The sequence below is a fragment of the Lonchura striata genome, chromosome 33, assembly GCF_050655825.1.
Source record: "Lonchura striata isolate lonStrDom1 chromosome 33, ASM5065582v1, whole genome shotgun sequence".
Taxonomy (NCBI): domain Eukaryota; kingdom Metazoa; phylum Chordata; class Aves; order Passeriformes; family Estrildidae; genus Lonchura; species Lonchura striata.
The window spans coordinates 7,178,748-7,199,262 of NC_140735.1; the positions used below are offsets into that span (position 1 = coordinate 7,178,748).

The window sequence follows — 20,515 nt, forward strand, 5'->3', positions numbered from 1 at the left end:
GCCTTGTCGGGCGCTTTTCCCGCCATTTCTCCTCCCCCGCCGCCATTTTACCCTCAGCCCCTCGGCGGTGGGCGTGGCCTCCTTTAGCCCCGCCCACACCGCCCAGCACCCGGACGCTCCACCGGAAGTGAGCGCGCCTCGCTTTCCCAGCATCCCCCGCGCCGGAAGTGAGCGCGCCTCGCTTTCCCAGCATCCCCCGCGCCGGAAGTGAGCGCGCCTCGCTTTCCCAGCATCCCCCGCGCCGGAAGTGAGCGCGCCTCGCTTTCCCAGCACCCCCCGCGGCCCCAAACCGGAAGCGCCGAAAATTCCCCAATTTCCCCCCAAAACTTCGGGAATTCGCCCCAAAATCCCCTCGGGGGGACCCCCCGGGGCGGCCATGACGCTTTTCCACTTCGGGAATTGCTTCGCCCTCGCGTATTTCCCTTATTTCATCACCTACAAGTGCAGCGGCCTGTGAGCAACTGGGACGGACTGGGACGGACTGGGAGGGACTGGGACAGACTGGGAGGGAACTGGGACAGACTGGGAGGGACTGGGATGAACTGGGACAGACTGGGAGGGAACTGGGACAGACTGGGAGGGACTGGGATGAACTGGGACAGACTGGGAGGGACTGGGACAAACTGGGATGAACTGGGACAGACTGGGACGGACTGGGATGAACTGGGACAGACTGTGATGAACTGGGAGGGACTGGGACGGACTGGGATGGACTGGGATGGACAGACTGGGACAAACTGGGACGGACTGGGAGGGACTGGGATGAACTGGGACAGACTGGGATGAACTGGGACGGACTGGGACGGACTGGGAGGGACAGACTGGGACAGACTGGGAGGGACTGGGACAAACTGGGACAGACTGGGATGAACTGGGACAAACTGGGACAGACTGGGACGAACTGGGACAGACTGGGATGAACTGGGACAAACTGGGACAGACTGGGACAGACTGGAACAGACTGGGAGCACTGGGACAGACTGGGAGGGACTGGGACAAACTGGGACGAACTGGGACAAACTGGGAGCACTGGGACAAACTGGGAGCACTGGGAGGGGGTTGGGAGCGGCCGGGAAAGGGTTAAAGGGAGGTTTGGGGGGGACTGGTTGATACTGGGGGGGGTTACTGGTCTGTACTGGTTTATACTGGGGGGGATTTGGGGGCTGACTGGTTCGGACTGGTTTGGACTGGTTTGGACTGGTTCGGACTGGTTCGGACTGGTTTGGACTGGTTTGGACTGGTCCGGACTGGTTTGGACTGGTTGGGACTGGTTCGGACTGGTTCGGACTGGTTCGGACTGGTTTGGACTGGTTTGGACTGGTCCGGACTGGTTTGGACTGGTTTGGACTGGTCCGGACTGGTTTGGACTGGTTGGGACTGGTTCGGACTGGTTTGGACTGGTCCGGACTGGTTTGGACTGGTTTGGACTGGTTTGGACTGGTTTGGACTGGTTCGGACTGGTGGCAGGTCCGAGTACAGCGCGTTCTGGCGCTGCGTCCAGGCCGGAGCCACCTACGTACTGGTGCAACTGGGAAAGGTGGGGAGGGGACTGGGGGGAACTGGGAGGGGCTGGGGGCACTGGTTTATACTGGGAGGGAACTGGGAGGCCCAAAACCCAAACTGGGAGGGGCTGGGGGGGACTGGTTTATACTGGGAGGGACTGGGAACCCCAAAACCCAAACTGGGAGGGACTGGGAGGGGACTGGTTTATACTGGGAGGGACTGGGAGGCCCAAAACCCAAACTGGGAGGGGCTGGGAGGGGACTGGTTTATACTGGGAGGGAACTGGGGGGAACTGGGAGGGGCTGGGAGGGGACTGGTTTATACTGGGAGGGGCTGGGGGGCACTGGTTTATACTGGGAGGGAACTGGGCAGGGATTTGGGGTTACTGGTTTATACTGGGAGGGACTGGGAGGCCCAAAATCCAAACTGGGAGGGGCTGGGGGGCACTGGTTTATACTGGGAGGGAACTGGGGGGAACTGGGAGGGGCTGGGGGGCACTGGTTTATACTGGGAGGGAACTGGGAGGCCCAAAACCCAAACTGGGAGGGACTGGGAGGGGATTGGTTTATACTGGGAGGGACTGGGAGGGAACTGGGAGGGGATTTGGGGTTACTGGTTTATACTGGGAGGAGATTCGGGGTTACTGGTTTATACTGGGAGGGACTGGGAGGGGTCTGGTTTATACTGGGAGGGAACTGGGAGGGAACTGGGAGGGGATTTGGGGTTACTGGTTTATACTGGGAGGGAACTGGGAGGCCCAAAGTCCAAACTGGGAGGGAACTGGGAAGCCCAAAAATTGAACTGGTTTATATTGGGAGGAGATTCGGGGTCACTGGTTTATACTGGGAGGGGATTTGGGGTTACTGGTTTATACTGGGAGGGGATTTGGGGTTACTGGTTTATACTGGGAGGGGATTTGGGGTTACTGGTTTATACTGGGAGGGGATTTGGGGTTACTGGTTTATACTGGGAGGGGATTTGGGGTTACTGGTTTATACTGGGAGGGGATTCAGGGTTACTGGTTTGTACTGGGAGGGAACTGGGAGCCCCGAAATTGAACTGGGAAAGGGTTAAAGGGGGGGTTGGGGTTACTGGTTTATACTGGGATAAACTGGGAGGGAACTGGGAGCCCCCAAAATCCAAACTGGGAGGGACTGGGAGGGAACTGGTTTATACTGGGAGGGACAAAATTGAACTGGGGGGGGTTTAAAGGTGGGGTTACTGGTTTATACTGGGAGGGGCTGGTCTCTAACTGGTTTATACTGGTTTGTACTGGTTTATACTGGTTTGTACTGGTCTGTACTGGTTTGTACTGGTTCGTACTGGTCCGAACTGGTCCGTACTGGTTTGTACTGGTGTGACTGGTGCCCCTCCCCCCCAGATGCTTTTTTTGGCCACTTTTTTCCCCACCTGGGAGGGACCCACGGGCGGCTTCGACCTGCTGGGGGTGAGTGACCCAAAAACGGCCGAAATTCACCCAAAATTCAGCCAAAATTCAGCCAAAAATGGCCAAAAATTCACCCAAAAATGGCCAAAAATTCACCCAAAAATGGCCAAAAATTCACCCAAAAATGGCCAAAAATTCAACCAAAATTGGCCCAAAAATTCACCCAAAAATGGCCAAAAATTCACCTAAAAATGGCCAAAATTCAGCCAAAAATCAGCCAAAATTCACCCAAAAATGGCCAAAAATCAGCCAAAATTCAGCCAAAAATGGCCAAAAATTTACCCAAAAATGACCAAAAATTCACCCAGAAATGGCCAAAAATTCACCTAAAAATGGCCAAAAATTCACCCAAAAATCAGCCAAAAATTCACCTAAAAATGGCCAAAAATTCACCTAAAAATGGCCAAAAATTCGCCCAAAAATGGCCAAAAATTCACCCAAAAATGGCCAAAAATTCACCCAAAATTCACCCAAAAATTCACCTAAAAATGGCCAAAAATTCACCCAAAAATGGCCAAAAATTCACCCAAAAATCAGCCAAAAATCAGCCAAAATTGGCCCAAAAATTCACCCAAAATTGGCCCAAAAATTCACCCAAAAAATGGCCAAAAATTCACCCAAAATCAGCCAAAAATTCACCTAAAAATGGCCAAAAATTCACCCAAAAATGGCCAAAAATTCACCTAAAAATGGCCAAAAATTCACCCAAAAATGGCCAAAAATTCACCTAAAAATGGCCAAAAATTCACCCAAAAATCAGCCAAAAATTCACCCAAAAATGGCCAAAAATTCACCCAAAAATGGCCCAAAATTCAGCCAAAAATCAGCCAAAAATTCACCTAAAAATGGCCAAAAATTCACCCAAAAATCAGCCAAAAATTCAGCCAAAAATGGCCAAAAATTCACCCAAAAATGGCCAAAAATTCACCTAAAAATGGCCAAAAATTCACCCAAAAATGGCCGAAAATTCACCCAAAAATCAGCCAAAAATTCACCCAAAATTCACCCAAAAATTCACCCAAAAATGGCCAAAAATTCACTTAAAAATGGCCAAAAATTCACCCAAAAATCGGCCAAAAATTCACCTAAAAATGGCCAAAAATTCACCCAAAAATGGCCAAAAATTCACCCAAAAATGGCCAAAAATTCACCTAAAAATGGCCAAAAATTCACCCAAAAATGGCCAAAAATTCACCCAAAAATGGCCAAAAATTCACCCAAAATCAGCCAAAAATTCAGCCAAAAATGGCCCAAAAATTCACCTAAAAATGGCAAAAAATTCACCCAAAAATGGCCAAAAATTCACCCAAAAATGGCCCAAAATTCACCCAAAAATCAGCCAAAAATTCACCCAAAAATGGCCAAAAATTTGCCCAAAAATCAGCCAAAAATTCACCCAGAAATGGCCAAAAATTCACCCAAAAATGGCCAAAAATTCACCCAAAAATCAGCCAAAAATTCACCCAAAATCAGCCAAAAATTCAGCCAAAATCAGCCAAAAATTCACCCAAAATCAGCCAAAAATTCACCCAAAATCAGCCAAAAATTCACCCAAAAATGGCCAAAAATTCACCCAAAAATGGCCCCAAAATTAAATTAAAAACTCCCCCCAAAAATCCCCCAAAATTCCCTTTTTTCCCCAAATTTTTCTCCAAAATCCCCCAAATTTCCAAAATTTTCCCAAAATTCCCCAAAATTTTTCCCAAAATTCCCCAAAAATCCCCAAATTTCCCAGAATCCCCCCAAAAAACCCCCCTAAAATCCAAAAAAAACCCCTAAAAAAATCCCCATTTTCCTCCCTAAAATCCCCATTTTTCCTCGTTTTTTCCCCATTTTTTGCCTGTTTTTCCTCGTTTTTTCACTGAATTTTCCCGAATTTTTTCCCTAAAATTCCCAAAAATCCCAAATTTCCCCGATTCCCCCCAAAAAATCCCCTAAAATCCCAAAAAAAACCCCCAAAAATCCCCATTTTCCTCCCTAAAATCCCCGTTTTTCGCCCGTTTTTCGCCCGTTTTTCGCCCGTTTTTCGTCGATTTTTCACCGAATTTTCCGGAATTTTTCCCCAAAAATTCCCAAATTTCCATTTTCCAGGAATTCCTGCGGGCCACGGTGGGCGTGGCCGACCTGGGGGGGCTCCAGTGCCCCCAAATCCCCCCAAAAAATCCCCCCAAAAAATCCCCCCAAAAATCCCCCCTAAATTTCCATTTTTTCCCCAAATTTTTCTCCAAATCCCCAAAATTTTCCCAAAATTTTCCCAAAATTCCCCAAAATTTTTCCCAAATCCCCAAATTTCCCAGAATCCCCCCTAAAATCCCCCAAAAATCCCCATTTTCCTCCCTAAAATCCCCATTTTTCGCCCGTTTTTCGCCCGTTTTTCGCCCGTTTTTCGTCGTTTTTTCACCGAATTTTCCGGAATTTTTTCCCTAAAATTCCCAAATTTCCATTTTCCAGGAATTCCTGCGGGCCACGGTGGGTGTGGCCGACCTGGGGGGGCTGCAGTGCCCCCAAATCCCCCCAAAAAATCCCCCAAAAATCCCCCCAAAAATCCCCCCAAAAAATCCCCCAAAATTTCCATTTTTTCCCCAAATTTTTCTCCAAATCCCCAAAATTTTCCCAAAATTCCCCAAAATTTTTCCCAAAATTCCCAAATTTCCCAGAATCCCCCCAAAACCCCCCTAAAATCCCCAAAAAATCCCCATTTTCCTCCCTAAAATCCCCATTTTTCGCCCGTTTTTCGCCCGTTTTTCGTCGTTTTTTCACCGAATTTTCCGGAATTTTTTCCCAAAAATTCCCAAATTTCCATTTTTCCAGGAATTCCTGCGGGCCACGGTGGACGTGGCCGACCTGGGGGGGCTGCAGCTGGCGCTGGGCCGGGGCGGGGGCCGGGGCGAGCTGCGGATCCTGGTGGCCGCCCTGGGCTGGGCCAGCGCCGAGCTGCTGACGGCCAGGTGGGAATTCGGGAATTTTGGGAAAATTTGGGGATTTTTGGGGAAATTTGGGGATTTATGGGAATTTTAGGGGGGTTTGGGGGGGTTTATTGGGGTTTTTTGGGATTTTTTGGGGATTTTTTGGGGATTTTTTGGGGGGTTTTAGGGGATTTTGGTGAATTTTCAGGGGGATTTGGGGGGAAATTTGGGAATTTTGGGGATTTTTGGAAATTTTGGGGATTTTTGGGGGGATTTATGGGAGTTTTAGGGGGGTTTGGGGGGGTTTATTGGGGTTTTATTGGGATTTTTTTGGGATTTTTTGCGGATTTTTTGGAGGTTTTGGGGGGTTTTGGTGAATTTTTGGGGAGATTTTGGGGGAAATTTGGGAATTTTGGGGATTTTTGGGGAAATTTGGGGATTTTTGGGAATTTTAGGGGGGTTTGGGGGGGTTTATTGGGGTTTATTGGGGTTTTTTGGGATTTTTTGGGATTTTATTGGGATTTTTTGGGGATTTTTTGGGGGGAGTTTTTGGGGGGTTTTCGGGAATTTTGGTGAATTTTAGGGGGGATTTGGGGGGAAATTTGGGAATTTTGGGGGTTTGTTGGAAATTTTGGGGATTTTTGGGGGGATTTATGGGAGTTTTAGGGGGGTTTGGGGGGGTTTATTGGGGTTTTTTGGGGATTTTATTGGGATTTTTTGGGATTTTATTGGGATTTTTTGGGGATTTTTTGGGGGGTTTTAGGGGATTTTGGTGAATTTTAGGGGGTATTTTGGGGGGAAATTTGGGAATTTTGGGGATTTTTGGGAAAATTGGGGGATTTGGGGGGAAATTTGGGGATTTATGGGAATTTTAGGGGGGTTTGGGGGGGTTTATTGGGGTTTATTGGGGTTTTATTGGGGTTTTATTGGGATTTTTTGCGGATTTTTTGGGGGGTTTTGGGGAATTTTGGTGAATTTTCAGGGGGATTTTGGGGGAAATTTGGGAATTTTGGGGGTTTGTTGGAAATTTTGGGAGGTTTAGGGTGGATTTGGGAAGGAAAAAAAGATAAAAAATGGGATTTGGGAAAATTTTGGGGATTTGGGCCGGGCCAGCGCCGAGCTGCTGACGGCCAGGTGGGAATTCGGGAATTTTGGGAAAATTTGGGGATTTTTGGGGATATTTGGGGATTTTGGGGGAAAATTGGGGATTTATGGGAATTTTAGGGGGGTTTGGGGGGGTTTATTGGGATTTTTTGGGGTTTTATTGGGGTTTTATTGGGATTTTTTGGGGATTTTTTGGGGGGTTTTGGGGAATTTTGGTGAATTTTCGGGGGGATTTTGGGGGGAAATTTGGGAATTTTGGGGGTTTTTGGGAAAATTGGGGGATTTGGGGGGAAATTTGGGGATTTATGGGAGTTTTAGGGGGGTTTGGGGGGGTTTATTGGGGTTTTTTTTATTATTTTATTGGGATTTTATTGGGATTTTTTGGGGATTTTTTTGCGCTTTATTGGGATTTTATTGGGATTTTTTTTGGAGGTTTTGGGGGGTTTTGGTGAATTTTCGGGGGGATTTTGGGGGAAATTTGGGAATTTTGGGGGTTTATTGGAAATTTTGGGGATTTTTGGGGGGATTTATGGAAGTTTTAGGGGGGTTTGGGGGGGTTTATTGGGGTTTTATTGGGATTTTTTGGGGTTTTATTGGGATTTTTTGGGGATTTTTTTGCGGATTTTTTGGGGGGTTTTCGGGGATTTTGGTGAATTTTCGGGGGGATTTTGGGGGGAAATTTGGGAATTTTGGGGATTTTTGGGAAAATTGGGGGATTTGGGGGGAAATTTGGGGATTTTTGGGGGATTTTAGGAGGTTTTGGGGGGGTTTATTGGGGTTTATTGGGGGTTTATTGGGGTTTTATTGGGGTTTTTTGGGATTTTTTTTGGAGATTTTGGGGGGTTTTGGGGAATTTTGGTGAATTTTCGGGGGAATTTGGGGGGAAATTCGGGAATTTTGGGGGTTTTTGGAAATTTTGGGAGGTTTAGGGTGGATTTGGGAAGGAAAAAAAGATAAAAAATGGGATTTGGAAAAATTTGGGGATTTGGGCCGGGCCAGCGCCGAGCTGCTGACGGCCAGGTGGGAATTTGGGAATTTTGGGAAAATTTGGGGATTTTTGGGGATATTTGGGGATTTTGGGGGAAATTTGGGGGATTTTGGGGAATTTTAGGGGGGTTTGGGGGGGTTTATTGGGGTTTTTTTGGGATTTTATTGGGATTTTTGGGGATTTTTTGCGGATTTTTTGCGGATTTTTTTGGGGGTTTTGGGGAATTTTGGTGAATTTTAGGGGGGATTTTGGGGGGAAATTTGGGAATTTTGGGGATTTTTGGGAAAATTGGGGGATTTGGGGGGAAATTTGGGGATTTTGGGGGTTTGTTGGAAATTTTGGGGATTTTTGGGGGGATTTATGGGAGTTTTAGGGGGGTTTGGGGGGGTTTATTGGGGTTTTATTGGGATTTTTTGGGGTTTTATTGGGATTTTTTGGGGATTTTTTGGGGGGTTTTCGGGGATTTTGGTGAATTTTCGGGGGGATTTTGGGGGAAATTTGGGAATTTTGGGGAAATCTGGGGAGAAATTGGGGAATTTTGGGGAGAAATTGGGGAATTTTGGGGTTTTTGGGAATTTCGGGAGTCTGAGCCCTCCCCTCACCTGGCCAGGTGTGTCTGGGGAGGGATTTTGGGGTGAATTTTTGGCATTTTTGGGGTGACTTTGGGTTAAATTTTGGGGGTGAATATTTTGGGAATTTGGGTTTTTTGGGAATTTCGGGATGGAATTTTGGGAATTTTGGGAATTTTGGGAGTCTGAGCCCTCCCCTCACCTGCCCAGGTGTGTCCGGGGGGGGATTTTGGGGTGAATTTTTGGCATTTTTGGGGTGAATTTGGGTTAAATTTTGGGGGTGAATATTTTGGGAATTTGGGTTTTTTGGGAATTTCGGGATGGAATTTTGGGAATTTTGGGGATGGAATTTTGGGAATTTCGGGAGTCTGAGCCCTCCCCTCACCTGCCCAGGTGTGTCCAGGGGGGGATTTTGGGGTGAATTTTTGGCTTTTTTGGGGTGAATTTGGGTTAAATTTTGGGGATTTTGGGGGTGAATGTTTCGGGAATTTGGGTTTTTCGGGAATTTTGGGAATTTTGGGATGGAATTTTGGGAATTTTGGGAATTTCGGGAGTCTGAGCCCTCCCCTCACCTGGCCAGGTGTGTCCCGCTCTGGGTCGGGGCGCGGGGGGTGGAGTTCGACTGGAGACATCTCCAGATGGGGCTGGACTCCAACATCAGCCTGGTGAGACTGGGAGGGACTGGTTTGGACTGGTTTATACTGGGAGGGACTGGGAGGGACTGGGAGGGACTGGGAGGGACTGGGAGGGAACTGGGAGGGACTGGGAGGGACTGGTTTGGACTGGTTTATACTGGGAGGGACTGGGAGGGAACTGGGAGGGACTGGTTTATACTGGGAGGGACTGGGAGGGACTGGGAGGGAACTGGGAGGGAACTGGGAGGGACTGGGAGGGACTGGGAGGGATTGGGAGGGACTGGGAGGGACTGGGAGGGAACTGGGAGGAACTGGGAGGGAACTGGGAGGAACTGGGAGGGACTGGGAGGGAACTGGGAGGGACTGGGAGGGACTGGGAGGGAACTGGGAGGGACTGGGAGGGAACTGGGAGGAACTGGGAGGGACTGGGAGGGACTGGGAGGGAACTGGGAGGAACTGGGAGGGACTGGGAGGGAACTGGGAGGGAACTGGGAGGGACTGGGAGGGACTGGGAGGGGTAAAAAGGGAGTTTGGGGTTACTGGTTTGTACTGGTTTGTACTGGGAGGGAACTGGGAGGGAACTGGGATGGACTGGGAGGGACTGGGATAAACTGGGAGGGACTGGGAGGGAACTGGGAGGGACTGGGAGGGAACTGGGAGGAACTGGGAGGGAACTGGGAGGGAATGGGATGGACTGGGAGGGACTGGGAGGGACTGGGATGGACTGGTTTGTACTGGTTTGTACTGGTTTATACTGGGAGGAACTGGGAGGGACTGGGAGGGGATTTGGGGTTACTGGTTTATACTGGGACGGACTGGGAGCACTGGTTTATGGTGGTGTTTATGGGGCTATACTGGTTTGTACTGGTTTTCTGGGTTTGTACTGGTTTCTATGGGGTTATACTGGTTTTTACTGGTCCGTACTGGTCCATACTGGTTTCTAACTGGTTTATACTGGTTTATACTGGTTCTAACTGGTCTCAGGTGCACACGGTGGCGACGGTAGGTTACTGGTTTGTACTGGTTTGTACTGGTTTTCTGGGTTTGTACTGGTTTCTATGGGGTTATACTGGTCCATACTGGTTTATACCGGTCCATACTGGTTTCTAACTGGTTCTAACTGGTTTATACTGGTCCCAGGTGCGCACGGTGGCGGCGGTAGGTTACTGGTTTGTACTGGTTTATACTGGTTTTCTGGGTTTGTACTGGTTTCTATGGGGTTATACTGGTTTGTACTGGTCCGTACTGGTCCATACTGGTTTCTAACTGGTTCTAACTGGTTTGTACTGGTCCGTACTGGTCCATACTGGCTTATACTGGTCCATACTGGTTTCTAACTGGTTCTGACTGGTTTATACTGGTTCTAACTGGTCCCAGGTGCGCACGGTGGCAGCGGTAGGTTACTGGTTTGTACTGGTTTATACTGGTTTTCTGGGTTTGTACTGGTTTCTATGGGGTTATACTGGTTTGTACTGGTCTGTACTGGTCTGTACTGGTCCATACTGGTTTATACTGGTTTATACTGGTTTATACTGGTCCCAGGTGCGCACGGTGGCGACGGTAGGTTACTGGTTTGTACTGGTTTGTACTGGTTTGTACTGGTTTTCTGGGTTTGTACTGGTTTCTATGGGGTTATACTGGTCCATACTGGTTTATACCGGTCCATACTGGTTTCTAACTGGTTCTAACTGGTTTATACTGGTTTATACTGGTTCGTACTGGTCCCAGGTGCACACGGTGGCAGCGGTAGGTTACTGGTTTGTACTGGTTTGTACTGGTTTTCTGGGTTTGTACTGGTTTCTATGGGGTTATACTGGTCCATACTGGTTTATACCGGTCCATACTGGTTTATACTGGTCCATACTGGTTTCTAACAGGCTCTAACTGGTTTATACTGGTCCCAGGTGCGCACGGTGGCGACGGTAGGTTACTGGTTTGTACTGGTTTGTACTGGTTTTCTGGGTTTGTACTGGTTTCTGTGGGGTTATACTGGTTTATGCTGGTTTATACCGGTCCGTACTGGTTTCTAACTGGTTCTAACTGGTTTATACTGGTCCCAGGTGCGCACGGTGGCGACGGTAGGTTACTGGTTTGTACTGGTTTGTACTGGTTTTCTGGGTTTGTACTGGTTTCTGTGGGGTTATACTGGTTTATACTGGTCCATACTGGTTTATACCGGTCCGTACTGGTTTCTAACTGGTTCTAACTGGTTTATACTGGTCCCAGGTGCGCACGGTGGCGGCGGTAGGTTACTGGTTTGTACTGGTTTGTACTGGTTTTCTGGGTTTGTACTGGTTTCTGTGGGGTTATACTGGTTTATACTGGTCCATACTGGTTTATACCGGTCCGTACTGGTTTCTAACTGGTTCTAACTGGTTTATACTGGTCCCAGGTGCGCACGGTGGCGGCGGCCGCGCTCCTCTGGGCCTCGGGGCGCCACGACCTCCCCCCGCCCCTGCGGCTGCCCCTGGGGGGGCTCCTGGCGGCGGCGGCCTACGAGGGCTTCCTAATTGGGTAATTAACTAATTAGCCGTCATTAGCGGCTTCATCAATCGCGGGGAGGGTTTCCGATCGGGTAATTAATTGATGAGTTGATTCGAGGGTTGCTTAATGGTGGGGGAGGGGCCTAGGAGGGGTTTGTGATTGGGTAATTAGTTCATTAGTTAGCGTTAATTAGGGTTAATTAGTGGTGATTAGTGGCGGGGGGGAGGGTAATTAAGGGATTAATTGTTTAACGATGGGGCCTAGGAGAGGTTCCTGATTGGGAGCCTCTGAAGGCTTCCTAATTGGGTAATTAATTCATTAATTAGTGCTAATTAATGGGTTCATGAGTCACGGGGAGGGGTTCCTGATGGGGCAATTAGTTAATGGGTTAATTAATGGCGGGGGAGAGGTTTATAAAGGGGTAATTAGTTAATTAATTAATGGCGGGGGAGGAGTTCCTGATTAGGTAATTAGTTAATGAATGGGTTAATTAATGGCGGGGGAGGGAGTCCTGATTGGGCAGTGAGCTAATTAATTGATTCATTAATTGGCTTCCCAAAATGGGCGTGGCTTCCCAAAATGGGCGTGGCTTTTCCCAAAATTAGTGTGGCTTCCCCAAAATGGGCGTGGCTTTCCCAAATGGGCGTGGCTTTTTTCCAAAATGGGAGTGGCTTTTCCCCAAAATGGGCGTGGCTTTTTCCCAAAATGGACCTGGCTTTCCAAAATGGGCGTGGCTTCCACAAATGGGAGCGGCTTCTCTAAATGGGCGTGGCTTTCCCAAAATGGGCGTGGCTTTCCCAAAATGGGCGTGGTTTTCACAAAATGGGCGTGGTTTTCACAAAAATGGGAGTGGCTTCTCTAAATGGGCGTGGCTTTCTCAAAATTGGCATGGCTTCCCCAAATGGGCGTGGCTTCCCAAAATGGGCGTGGCTTTTTCCAAAATGGGCGTGGCTTTTTCCCAAAACGTGCGTGGCTTTTTCCCAAAATGAGCGTGGCTTCCCAAAATGGGCGTGGTTTCCCAAAATGGGCGTGGCTTTTTTTCAAAATGGGCGTGGTATCCCCAAAATGGGCATTGCTTTTCCAAAATGGGCGTGGCTTTCCCCAAAATGGGCGTGGTTTTCCCCAATGGGCGTGGCTTTCCCAAATGGGCGTGGTTTTCCCCAAAAAGGGCGTGGCTTTGCAAAAACAGGCGTGGCTTTCCCCAATGGGCGTGGCTTCTCAGAATGGGCGTGGCTTCTCAGAATGGGCGTGGCTTTCCAAAAATGGGCGTGGCTTCCACAACTGGGCGTGGCTTCCCAAAATGGGCGTGGCTTTCCCCCAAATGGGCGTGGCTTCCCAGAATGGGCGTGGCTTCCCAAAATGGGCGTGGCTTTCCCCAAAATGGGCGTGGCTTCCCAAAATGGGCGTGGCTTTTTCCCAAAATGAGCGTGGCTTCCCCAAATGGGCGTGGTTTCCCAAAATGGGCGTGGCTTTTTTCCAAAATGGGCGTGGTATCCCCAAAATGGGCATTGCTTTTCCAAAATGGGCGTGGCTTTCCCCAAAATGGGCGTGGTTTCCCCCAATGGGCGTGGCTTTCCCAAATGGGCGTGGCTTCCCCAAAAAGGGCGTGGCTTTGCAAAAATAGGCGTGGCTTTCCCCAATGGGCGTGGCTTCTCAAAATGGGCGTGGCTTCCCAGAATGGGCGTGGCTTTCCAAAAATGGGCGCGGCTTTAAAATGGGCGTGGCTTCCCCAAATGGGCGTGGTTTCCCCAAATGGGCGTGGCTTTCCAAAATGGGCGTGGCTTTCCCCAAAATGGGCGTGGCTTTCCCCAAAATGGGCGTGGCTTTCCAAATGGGCGTGGCTTTCCAAATGGGCGTGGCCTATCCCATTACCCCCCGGGTGGGCGTGGCCAATCGGGATCGGGGGGCGGGGCACCCCGCGGTGGGCGTGGCCCAGGTGAGCCCGGGCTGAGGCCACGCCCCCCGCTGTCTCCTCCCCCAGGTGGGCGGGGCAGGCGCTGGGGCTCGGCCCCTGGGGGGCGCTGGGGCTGCGGGCGCTGGGCGCCGCCGCCCTGGGGCTGGGGGCGCTGCGGCTGCTGGTGCCCCTCCTGCCGCCCCCCTGAGCGCACCTGGAGCGCACCTGGATACACCTGGATGGACGTGGACACACCTGGAGCACACCTGGATGGACGTGGATGGACGTGGAACACACCTGGATGGACGTGGATGGACGTGGAACACACCTGGATGGACGTGGACACACCTGGAGGGGTCACCTGTGTGGTTCCGGGGGTGCCAGGTGTGCCCACGCCCCTCCTGCCGCCCCCCTGAGCGCACCTGGGCACACCTGGGCGCACCTGGATGGACGTGGAACACACCTGGGTGGACGTGGGCACACCTGGAGGGGTCACCTGTGCGGTTCCGGGGGTGCCAGGTGTGCCCACGCCCCTCCTGCTGCCCCCCTGAGCGCACCTGGGCGCACCTGGGCGCACCTGGATGGACCTGGGCACACCTGGATACACCTGGATGGACGTGGGCACACCTGGAGCACACCTGGATACACCTGGGTGGACGTGGGCACACCTGGACACACCTGGATGGGCGTGGACACACCTGGAGGGGTCACCTGTGTGGATCCGGGGGTGCCAGGTGTGCCCACGCCCCTCCTGCTGCCCCCCTGAGCGCACCTGGATACACCTGGATGGACGTGGGCACACCTGGAGGGGTCACCTGTGCGGTTCCGGGGGTGCCAGGTGTGCCCACGCCCCTCCTGCTGCCCCCCTGAGCGCACCTGGGCGCACCTGGATACACCTGGATGGACGTGGAACGCACCTGGATGGACATGGGCACACCTGGATACACCTGGATGGACGTGGATGGACGTGGAACACACCTGGATGGGCGTGGGCACACCTGGAGGGGTCACCTGTGCGGTTCCAGGGCTGCCAGGTGTGCCCACGCCCCTCCTGACCCCGCCCTGGGCACACCTGGATGGACGTGGGCACACCTGGATACACCTGGATACACCTGGATGGACGTGGACACACCTGAAGCGCACCTGGATACACCTGGATGGACATGGGCACACCTGGAGGGGTCACCTGTGCAGTTCCGGGGGTGCCAGGTGTGCCCACGCCCCTCCTGACCCCGCCCTGGGCGCACCTGGGCGCACCTGGATGGACATGGGCACACCTGGAGCGCACCTGGATACACCTAGATGGACCTGGGCACACCTGGAGGGGTCACCTGTGCGGTTCCGGGGGTGCCAGGTGTGCCCACGCCCCTCCTGACCCCACCCTGGGCGCACCTGGATGGACGTGGGCACACCTGGATACACCTGGACGGACGTGGACACACCTGGAGCACACCTGGATACACCTGGATGGACGTGGGCACACCTGGAGGGGTCACCTGTGCGGTTCCAGGGCTGCCAGGTGTGCCCACGCCCCTCCTGACCCCGCCCTGAGCGCGCCCGGGCACACCTGGGCGCACCTGGATGGACGTGGGCACACCTGGAGCACACCTGGACACACCCAGAACACACCTGGATAAAGATGGATGGACATGGATAACACCTGGGTGCACCTGGATGGACATGGACACACCTGGAGCGCACCTGGATACACCTGGATGGACGTGGGCACACCTGGAGGGGTCACCTGTGCGGTTCCGGGGGTGCCAGGTGTGCCCACGCCCCTCCTACCGCCCCCCTGAGCGCACCTGGGCGCACCTGGGCGCACCTGGATACACCTGGGCTTTATTTGGGAGGGCAGGAATCGAGTCCAGGTGTGCCGGGGAGGGGCTCAGGTGAGTCCCAGGTGTGCAGTGGGCGTGGCCCAGGTATGCAAATGCTGCCCAGGTGTGCCGTGGGCGTGGCCCAGGTATGCAAATGCTGCCCAGGTGCGCCGTGGGCGTGGCCCGGGTATGCAAATGCTGCCCAGGTGCGCCATGGGTGTGGCCCAGGTATGCAAATGCTGCCCAGGTGCGCCGTGGGCGTGGCCCAGGTATGCAAATGCTGCCCAGGTGTGCAGTGGGCGTGGCCCAGGTGTGCCCTGAGCAATAAACACACCTGGACTCACCTGCCCGCGTCACCTGTGCCTTTATTTCCTCATCAACTCCTCAACTCGCCGTTTCTCCCCGAAATCCCCAATTTTTTCTCCCCGAAATTCCCAAAAATTTTTCTCCCCGAATTCCCAAATTTTGCCGCCAAACGTTCCCGTTCATCCCCCCCCCAAAAACCCCCAATTTCACCCCAAAAATTCCCAAATTTTCCACCCAAATCTTCCCGTTTATGCCTCCGAAATTCCCAATTTTTTTCCCCCCAAATTCTGATTTATTTCCCCCAAAACATCCCAATTTCCCCCCAAATTCTCCAATTATTCCCCAAATTCCCAATTTCCCCCCAAATTCCCCAATTTTCCCCCAAATTCCCCAATTCCCCCCAAATTCCCAATTTCCCCCCAAATTCCCCAATTATTTCACCCTCAAACATTCCCAAATTTCCCCTCCCAAATTCCCAATTTTTCCCCCCAAACCTTCCCATTTTCCCTCCCAAAATCCCAATTTTTTCCCCCAAAATTCTGATTTTTTTATCCCAAAATGTCCCAATTTCCCCCCAAAATTCCCAATTTTTTCCCCCAAAATTCTGATTCTTTTCCCCCCAAAATTCTGATTTTTTTTCTCCCAGAACGTTCCAACTCCCCCCCAAATTCCCCAATTTCCCCCAAAATCCCCAATTTTTTTCCCCCAAAATTCTGGTTTTTTCCCCCAAAATGTCCCAATTCCCCCCAAAAAATCCCGAATTTCCCCCAAATTCCCCAATTTCCCCCAAAATCCCCAATTTTTTCCCCCAAAATTCTGGGTTTTTCCCCCCAAAATGTCCCAATTATCCCCCAAATTCCCCAAATTCCCCAATTATTTCACCCTCAAACATTCCCAAATTTCCCCTCCCAAATTCCCAGTTTTTCCCCCCAAACCTTCCCATTTATCCCCCCAAAATCCCCAATATTTTCCCCAAAATTCTGATTTTTCCCCCCAAAATTCTGATTTTTTTCCCCCCAAAATTCTGATTTTTTTACCCCAAAATGTCCCAATTTCCCCCCAAAATTCCCAATTTTTTCCCCCAAAATTCTGATTCTTTTCCCCCCAAAATTCTGATTTTTTTTCTCCCAGAACGTTCCAACTCCCCCCCAAATTCCCCAATTTCCCCCAAAATCCCCAATTTCCCCCAAATTCCCCATTTATCCCTCCAAGATCCCAATTTTTTCCCCAAAATTCTGATTTTTCCCCCCAAAATTCTGATTTTTTCCCCCAAAATGCCCAATTTTTCCCCCAAATTCCCCAATTATCCCCCAAAATCCCCAATTTCCCCCAAAATTCCCCAATTTTCCCCCAAATTCCCCAATTTCCCCCAAATTCCCCAATTATTTCACCCTCAAACATTCCCAAATTTCCCCTCCCAAATTCCCAATTTTCCCCCCAAACCTTCCCATTTATCCCCCCAAAATCCCCAATTTTTTCCCCAAAATTCTGATTTTTCCCCCCAAAATTCTGATTTTTTTCCCCCCAAAATTCTGGGTTTTTTTCCCCAAAATGTCCCAATTTCCCCTCAAAATTCCCAATATTTTCCCCCAAAATTCTGATTCTTTTCCCCCCAAAATTCTGATTTTTTTCTCCCAGAACGTTCCAACTCCCCCCCAAATTCCCCAATTTCCCCCAAAATCCCCATTTTTTCCCCCAAAATTCTGGTTTTTTCCCCCAAAATGTCCCAATTCCCCCCAAAAATCCCCAATTTCCCCCAAAATCCCCAATTATCCCCCAAAATCCCCAATTTTTCCCCCAAAATTCTGATTTTTTCCCCCCAAAATGTCCCAATTCCCCCCAAATTCCCAATTTCCCCCCAAATTCCCCAATTATTTCACCCTCAAACATTCCCAAATTTCCCCTCCCAAATTCCCAATTTTTCCCCCCAAACCTTCCCATTTTCCCTCCCAAAATCCCAATTTTTTCCCCCAAAATTCTGATTTTTTTACCCCAAAATGTCCCAATTTCCCCCCAAAATTCCCAATATTTTCCCCCAAAATTCTGATTCTTTTCCCCCCAAAATTCTGATTTTTTTTCTCCCAGAACGTTCCAACTCCCCCCCAAATTCCCCAATTTCCCCCAAAATCCCCAATTTTTTTCCCCCAAAATTCTGGTTTTTTCCCCCAAAATGTCCCAATTCCCCCCCAAAAATCCCCAATTTCCCCCAAAATCCCCAATTTCCCCCAAAATCCCCAATTTTTTCCCCCAAAATTCTGGGTTTTTCCCCCCAAAATGTCCCAATTATCCCCCAAATTCCCCAAATTCCCCAATTATTTCACCCTCAAACATTCCCAAATTTCCCCTCCCAAATTCCCAGTTTTTCCCCCCAAACCTTCCCATTTATCCCCCCAAAATCCCCAATATTTTCCCCAAAATTCTGATTTTTCCCCCCAAAATTCTGATTTTTTTCCCCCCAAAATTCTGATTTTTTTACCCCAAAATGTCCCAATTTCCCCCCAAAATTCCCAATTTTTTTCCCCCAAAATTCTGATTCTTTTCCCCCCAAAATTCTGATTTTTTTTCTCCCAGAACGTTCCAACTCCCCCCAAATTCCCCAATTATCCCCCAAAATTCTGATTCTTTTCCCCCCAAAATTCTGATTTTTTTTCTCCCAGAACGTTCCAACTCCCCCCCAAATTCCCCAATTTCCCCCAAAATCCCCAATTATCCCCCAAAAACCCCAATTTTTCCCCCAAAATTCTGATTTTTTCCCCCAAAACGTCCCAATTCCCCCCAAATTCCCCAATTATTTCACCCCCAAACATTCCCAAATTTCCCCTCCCAAATTCCCAATTTTATCCCCCCAAAATCCCCAATTTTTCCCCCCAAAAATCCCCAATTTTCCCCCCAAAATTCCCAATTCCCCCCTAAAAATCGCTCAATTTCCCCCCCCCCCCACGAACCGCTCATCAGAGGCTCGTTGATCGCTAATTAAGCACTAATTAACCGCTAATTAATCATTAATTGCCCGTTCGTTAATGATTGACCGGCGGCACAAAAGGAACGGGGGGAGCCGCCCCTCCCCCACCGCGACCAGCGCTGATAAGGGGGGGGAGGGGGGGGAGGGGCGGCAGCGGGGACGGGAGACCCCGCCCCCACAGGTGTGACCCCCAGGTGTGACCCCCAGGTGTGCCCAGGTGTGCTCAGGTGTGCCCAGGTGTCCCCTCCCCCCCAGGTGTGCCCCAGGTGTGCCCTCCCCCACAGGTGTGACCCCCAGGTGTGACCCCCAGGTGTGACCCCCAGGTGTGCCCCAGGTGTTCCCCCCCCCAGGTGTCCCCCAGGTGTCCTTTCCCCCTCTCAGGTGTGTCCCTCAGGTATCCCCAGGTGTGCTCAGGTGTCCCCAGGTGTCCCCTCCCCCCCAGGTGTGACCCTCAGGTGTCCCCCAGGTATCCTCAGGTGCCCCCCAGGTGTCCTCACCCCTCCCCACTCTCAGGTGTCCCCCAGGTGTCCCCAGGTGTGCCCCAGGTGTGCCCTCCCCCCTCTCAGGTGTCCCCCAGGTGTCTCCAGGTGTCCCCTCCCCCCCAGGTGTCCTTTCCCCCTCCCAGGTGTGTCCCCCAGGTGTGCCCAGGTGTCCCCTCCCCCCTCCCAGGTGTCCCCCAGGTGTGCTCAGGTGTGCTCAGGTGTCCCCCAGGTGTCCCCCAGGTGTCCCCAGGTGTCCCCAGGTGTGCTCAGGTGTGCTCAGGTGACCCCCAGGTGTGCCCAGGTGTCCCCTCCCCCCCAGGTGTCCCCTCCCCCCTCCCAGGTGTCCCCCAGGTGTCCCCGCCCCTCCCCCCCAGGTGTGCCCAGGTGGGGTCACCTTGGGGCGGCTCCCCCGGGGCTTTAAAAGGGACCCGGGACAGACCCGGGAGGAACCGGGAGAGACCAGGAGAGACCGGGACAGACCGGGACAGACCGGGACAGACCGGGACAGACCGGGACAGACCGGGAGAGACCCGGAGAGACCGGGAGAGACCGGGAGAGACCGGGACAGACCGGGAGAGACCGGGAGAGACCGGGACAGACCCGGGACAGACCCGGGAGAGACCGGGAGAGACCGGGAGAGACCGGGACAGACCGGGAGAGACCGGGAGAGACCGGGACAGACCGGGACAGACCGGGAGAGACCGGGAGAGACCGGGACAGACCGGGACAGACCGGGACAGACCGGGACAGACCGGGAGGAACTGGGACAGACCCGGGACAGACCGGGACAGACCGGGAGAGACCGGGACAGACCGGGACGGAGCCATGGGCAAGGAGGTGAGAGGGAGAGGGGAGAGGGAGGAGGAGGAGGAGGAAGGAGAGGGAGGAAGAGGAGGGATGAGGGGGAGGGAGGGATGAGGATTGAGGGGAGATGGAGGAAGGAGAGAGGGAGGGAGGGAGGGAGGAGGGAGAGGAGGAGGAGGAGGAGAGAGGGAGGAAGGAAATGGAAAGAGAGGGAGGAAGAGGAGGGATGAGGGGGAGGAGGATTGAGGGGAGAGGGAGAGGAAGGAGAAATGGAGGAAGGAGGGAGAGAGGGAGAGGGAGGGAGAAATGGAGGGAGGAAGAGGAGGGATGGAGGAAGGAGAGATGGGGAGGGAGGGAGGGAGGAGGGAGAGGAGGAGGAGGAGGAGGGTGAGGAAGGCCGGGGGAGGGGAAGTGAGGGGCGGGGGGAGATGGAGGGGGAGGAGGAGGAGGGGGAGGGAGGAAGGAGAGATGGGAGGGAGGAGTGAGGGGAGAGGGAGGGAGAAATGGAGGGAGAGGAGGAGGAGGAGGAGGAGGAGGAGAGAGGGAGGAAGGAAATGGGAAGAGAGGGAGGAAGAGGAGGAGAGATGGAGGAGGAGGATTGAGGGGAGATG

The 20,515-nt window shown here is 51.8% G+C and overlaps 1 protein-coding gene and 1 long non-coding RNA gene across 32 annotated transcripts; one reads left to right on the forward strand and one right to left on the reverse strand.

Annotated features, from left to right (window-relative positions):
- The first annotated feature begins 231 nt into the window (after positions 1 to 231).
- TMEM147 (transmembrane protein 147) lies at positions 232 to 15,693 on the forward strand. Of its 31 annotated transcripts, XR_014950766.1 has the most exons (10): positions 232 to 453; positions 1,468 to 1,537; positions 2,885 to 2,950; positions 5,762 to 5,898; positions 9,098 to 9,182; positions 11,545 to 11,666; positions 13,618 to 13,744; positions 13,963 to 13,993; positions 14,199 to 14,228; positions 14,417 to 14,492. XR_014950766.1 is itself a non-coding variant. In XM_085564644.1 (9 exons), the coding sequence occupies exons 1-7, from the start codon at positions 377 to 379 to the stop codon at positions 13,736 to 13,738; spliced, it is 678 nt and encodes a 225-aa protein (XP_085420770.1). In that variant the 5' UTR covers positions 232 to 376; the 3' UTR covers positions 13,739 to 13,744; positions 14,407 to 14,447; positions 14,788 to 14,842. The 31 variants fall into 31 exon arrangements, 28 of the variants coding, with proteins under 28 accessions (XP_085420770.1, XP_085420769.1, XP_085420767.1 ...); XM_085564644.1 differs by lacking the exons at positions 13,963 to 13,993; positions 14,199 to 14,228 and adding an exon at positions 14,788 to 14,842 and having other exon boundaries at positions 14,407 to 14,447; XM_085564643.1 differs by lacking the exons at positions 13,963 to 13,993; positions 14,199 to 14,228 and adding an exon at positions 14,088 to 14,107 and having other exon boundaries at positions 14,478 to 14,561.
- On the reverse strand, positions 13,450 to 14,790 carry LOC146764585 (uncharacterized). Its single transcript, XR_014950767.1, has 4 exons — positions 14,674 to 14,790; positions 14,303 to 14,416; positions 13,963 to 14,168; positions 13,450 to 13,744 (listed from the first exon to the last, which is right to left on the reverse strand). It is a non-coding gene; the product is annotated as an uncharacterized LOC146764585 (long non-coding RNA).
- Positions 15,694 to 20,515: the final 4,822 nt, after the last annotated feature.

Excerpts from the sequence above, each read along its gene's own strand:
- TMEM147 (XM_085564616.1), top strand. The coding sequence starts at position 7,921 with ATGGGATTTGGAAAAATTTGGGGATTTGGGCCGGGCCAGCGCCGAGCT. Across the intron at positions 9,183-11,544 it reads TGGACTCCAACATCAGCCTG|GTGCGCACGGTGGCGGCGGC; the intron begins GTGAGACTGGGA and ends TACTGGTCCCAG. Across the intron at positions 15,128-15,220 it reads CTGGATGGACGTGGGCACAC|CTGGAGCGCACCTGGATACA; the intron begins CTGGAGCACACC and ends ACATGGACACAC.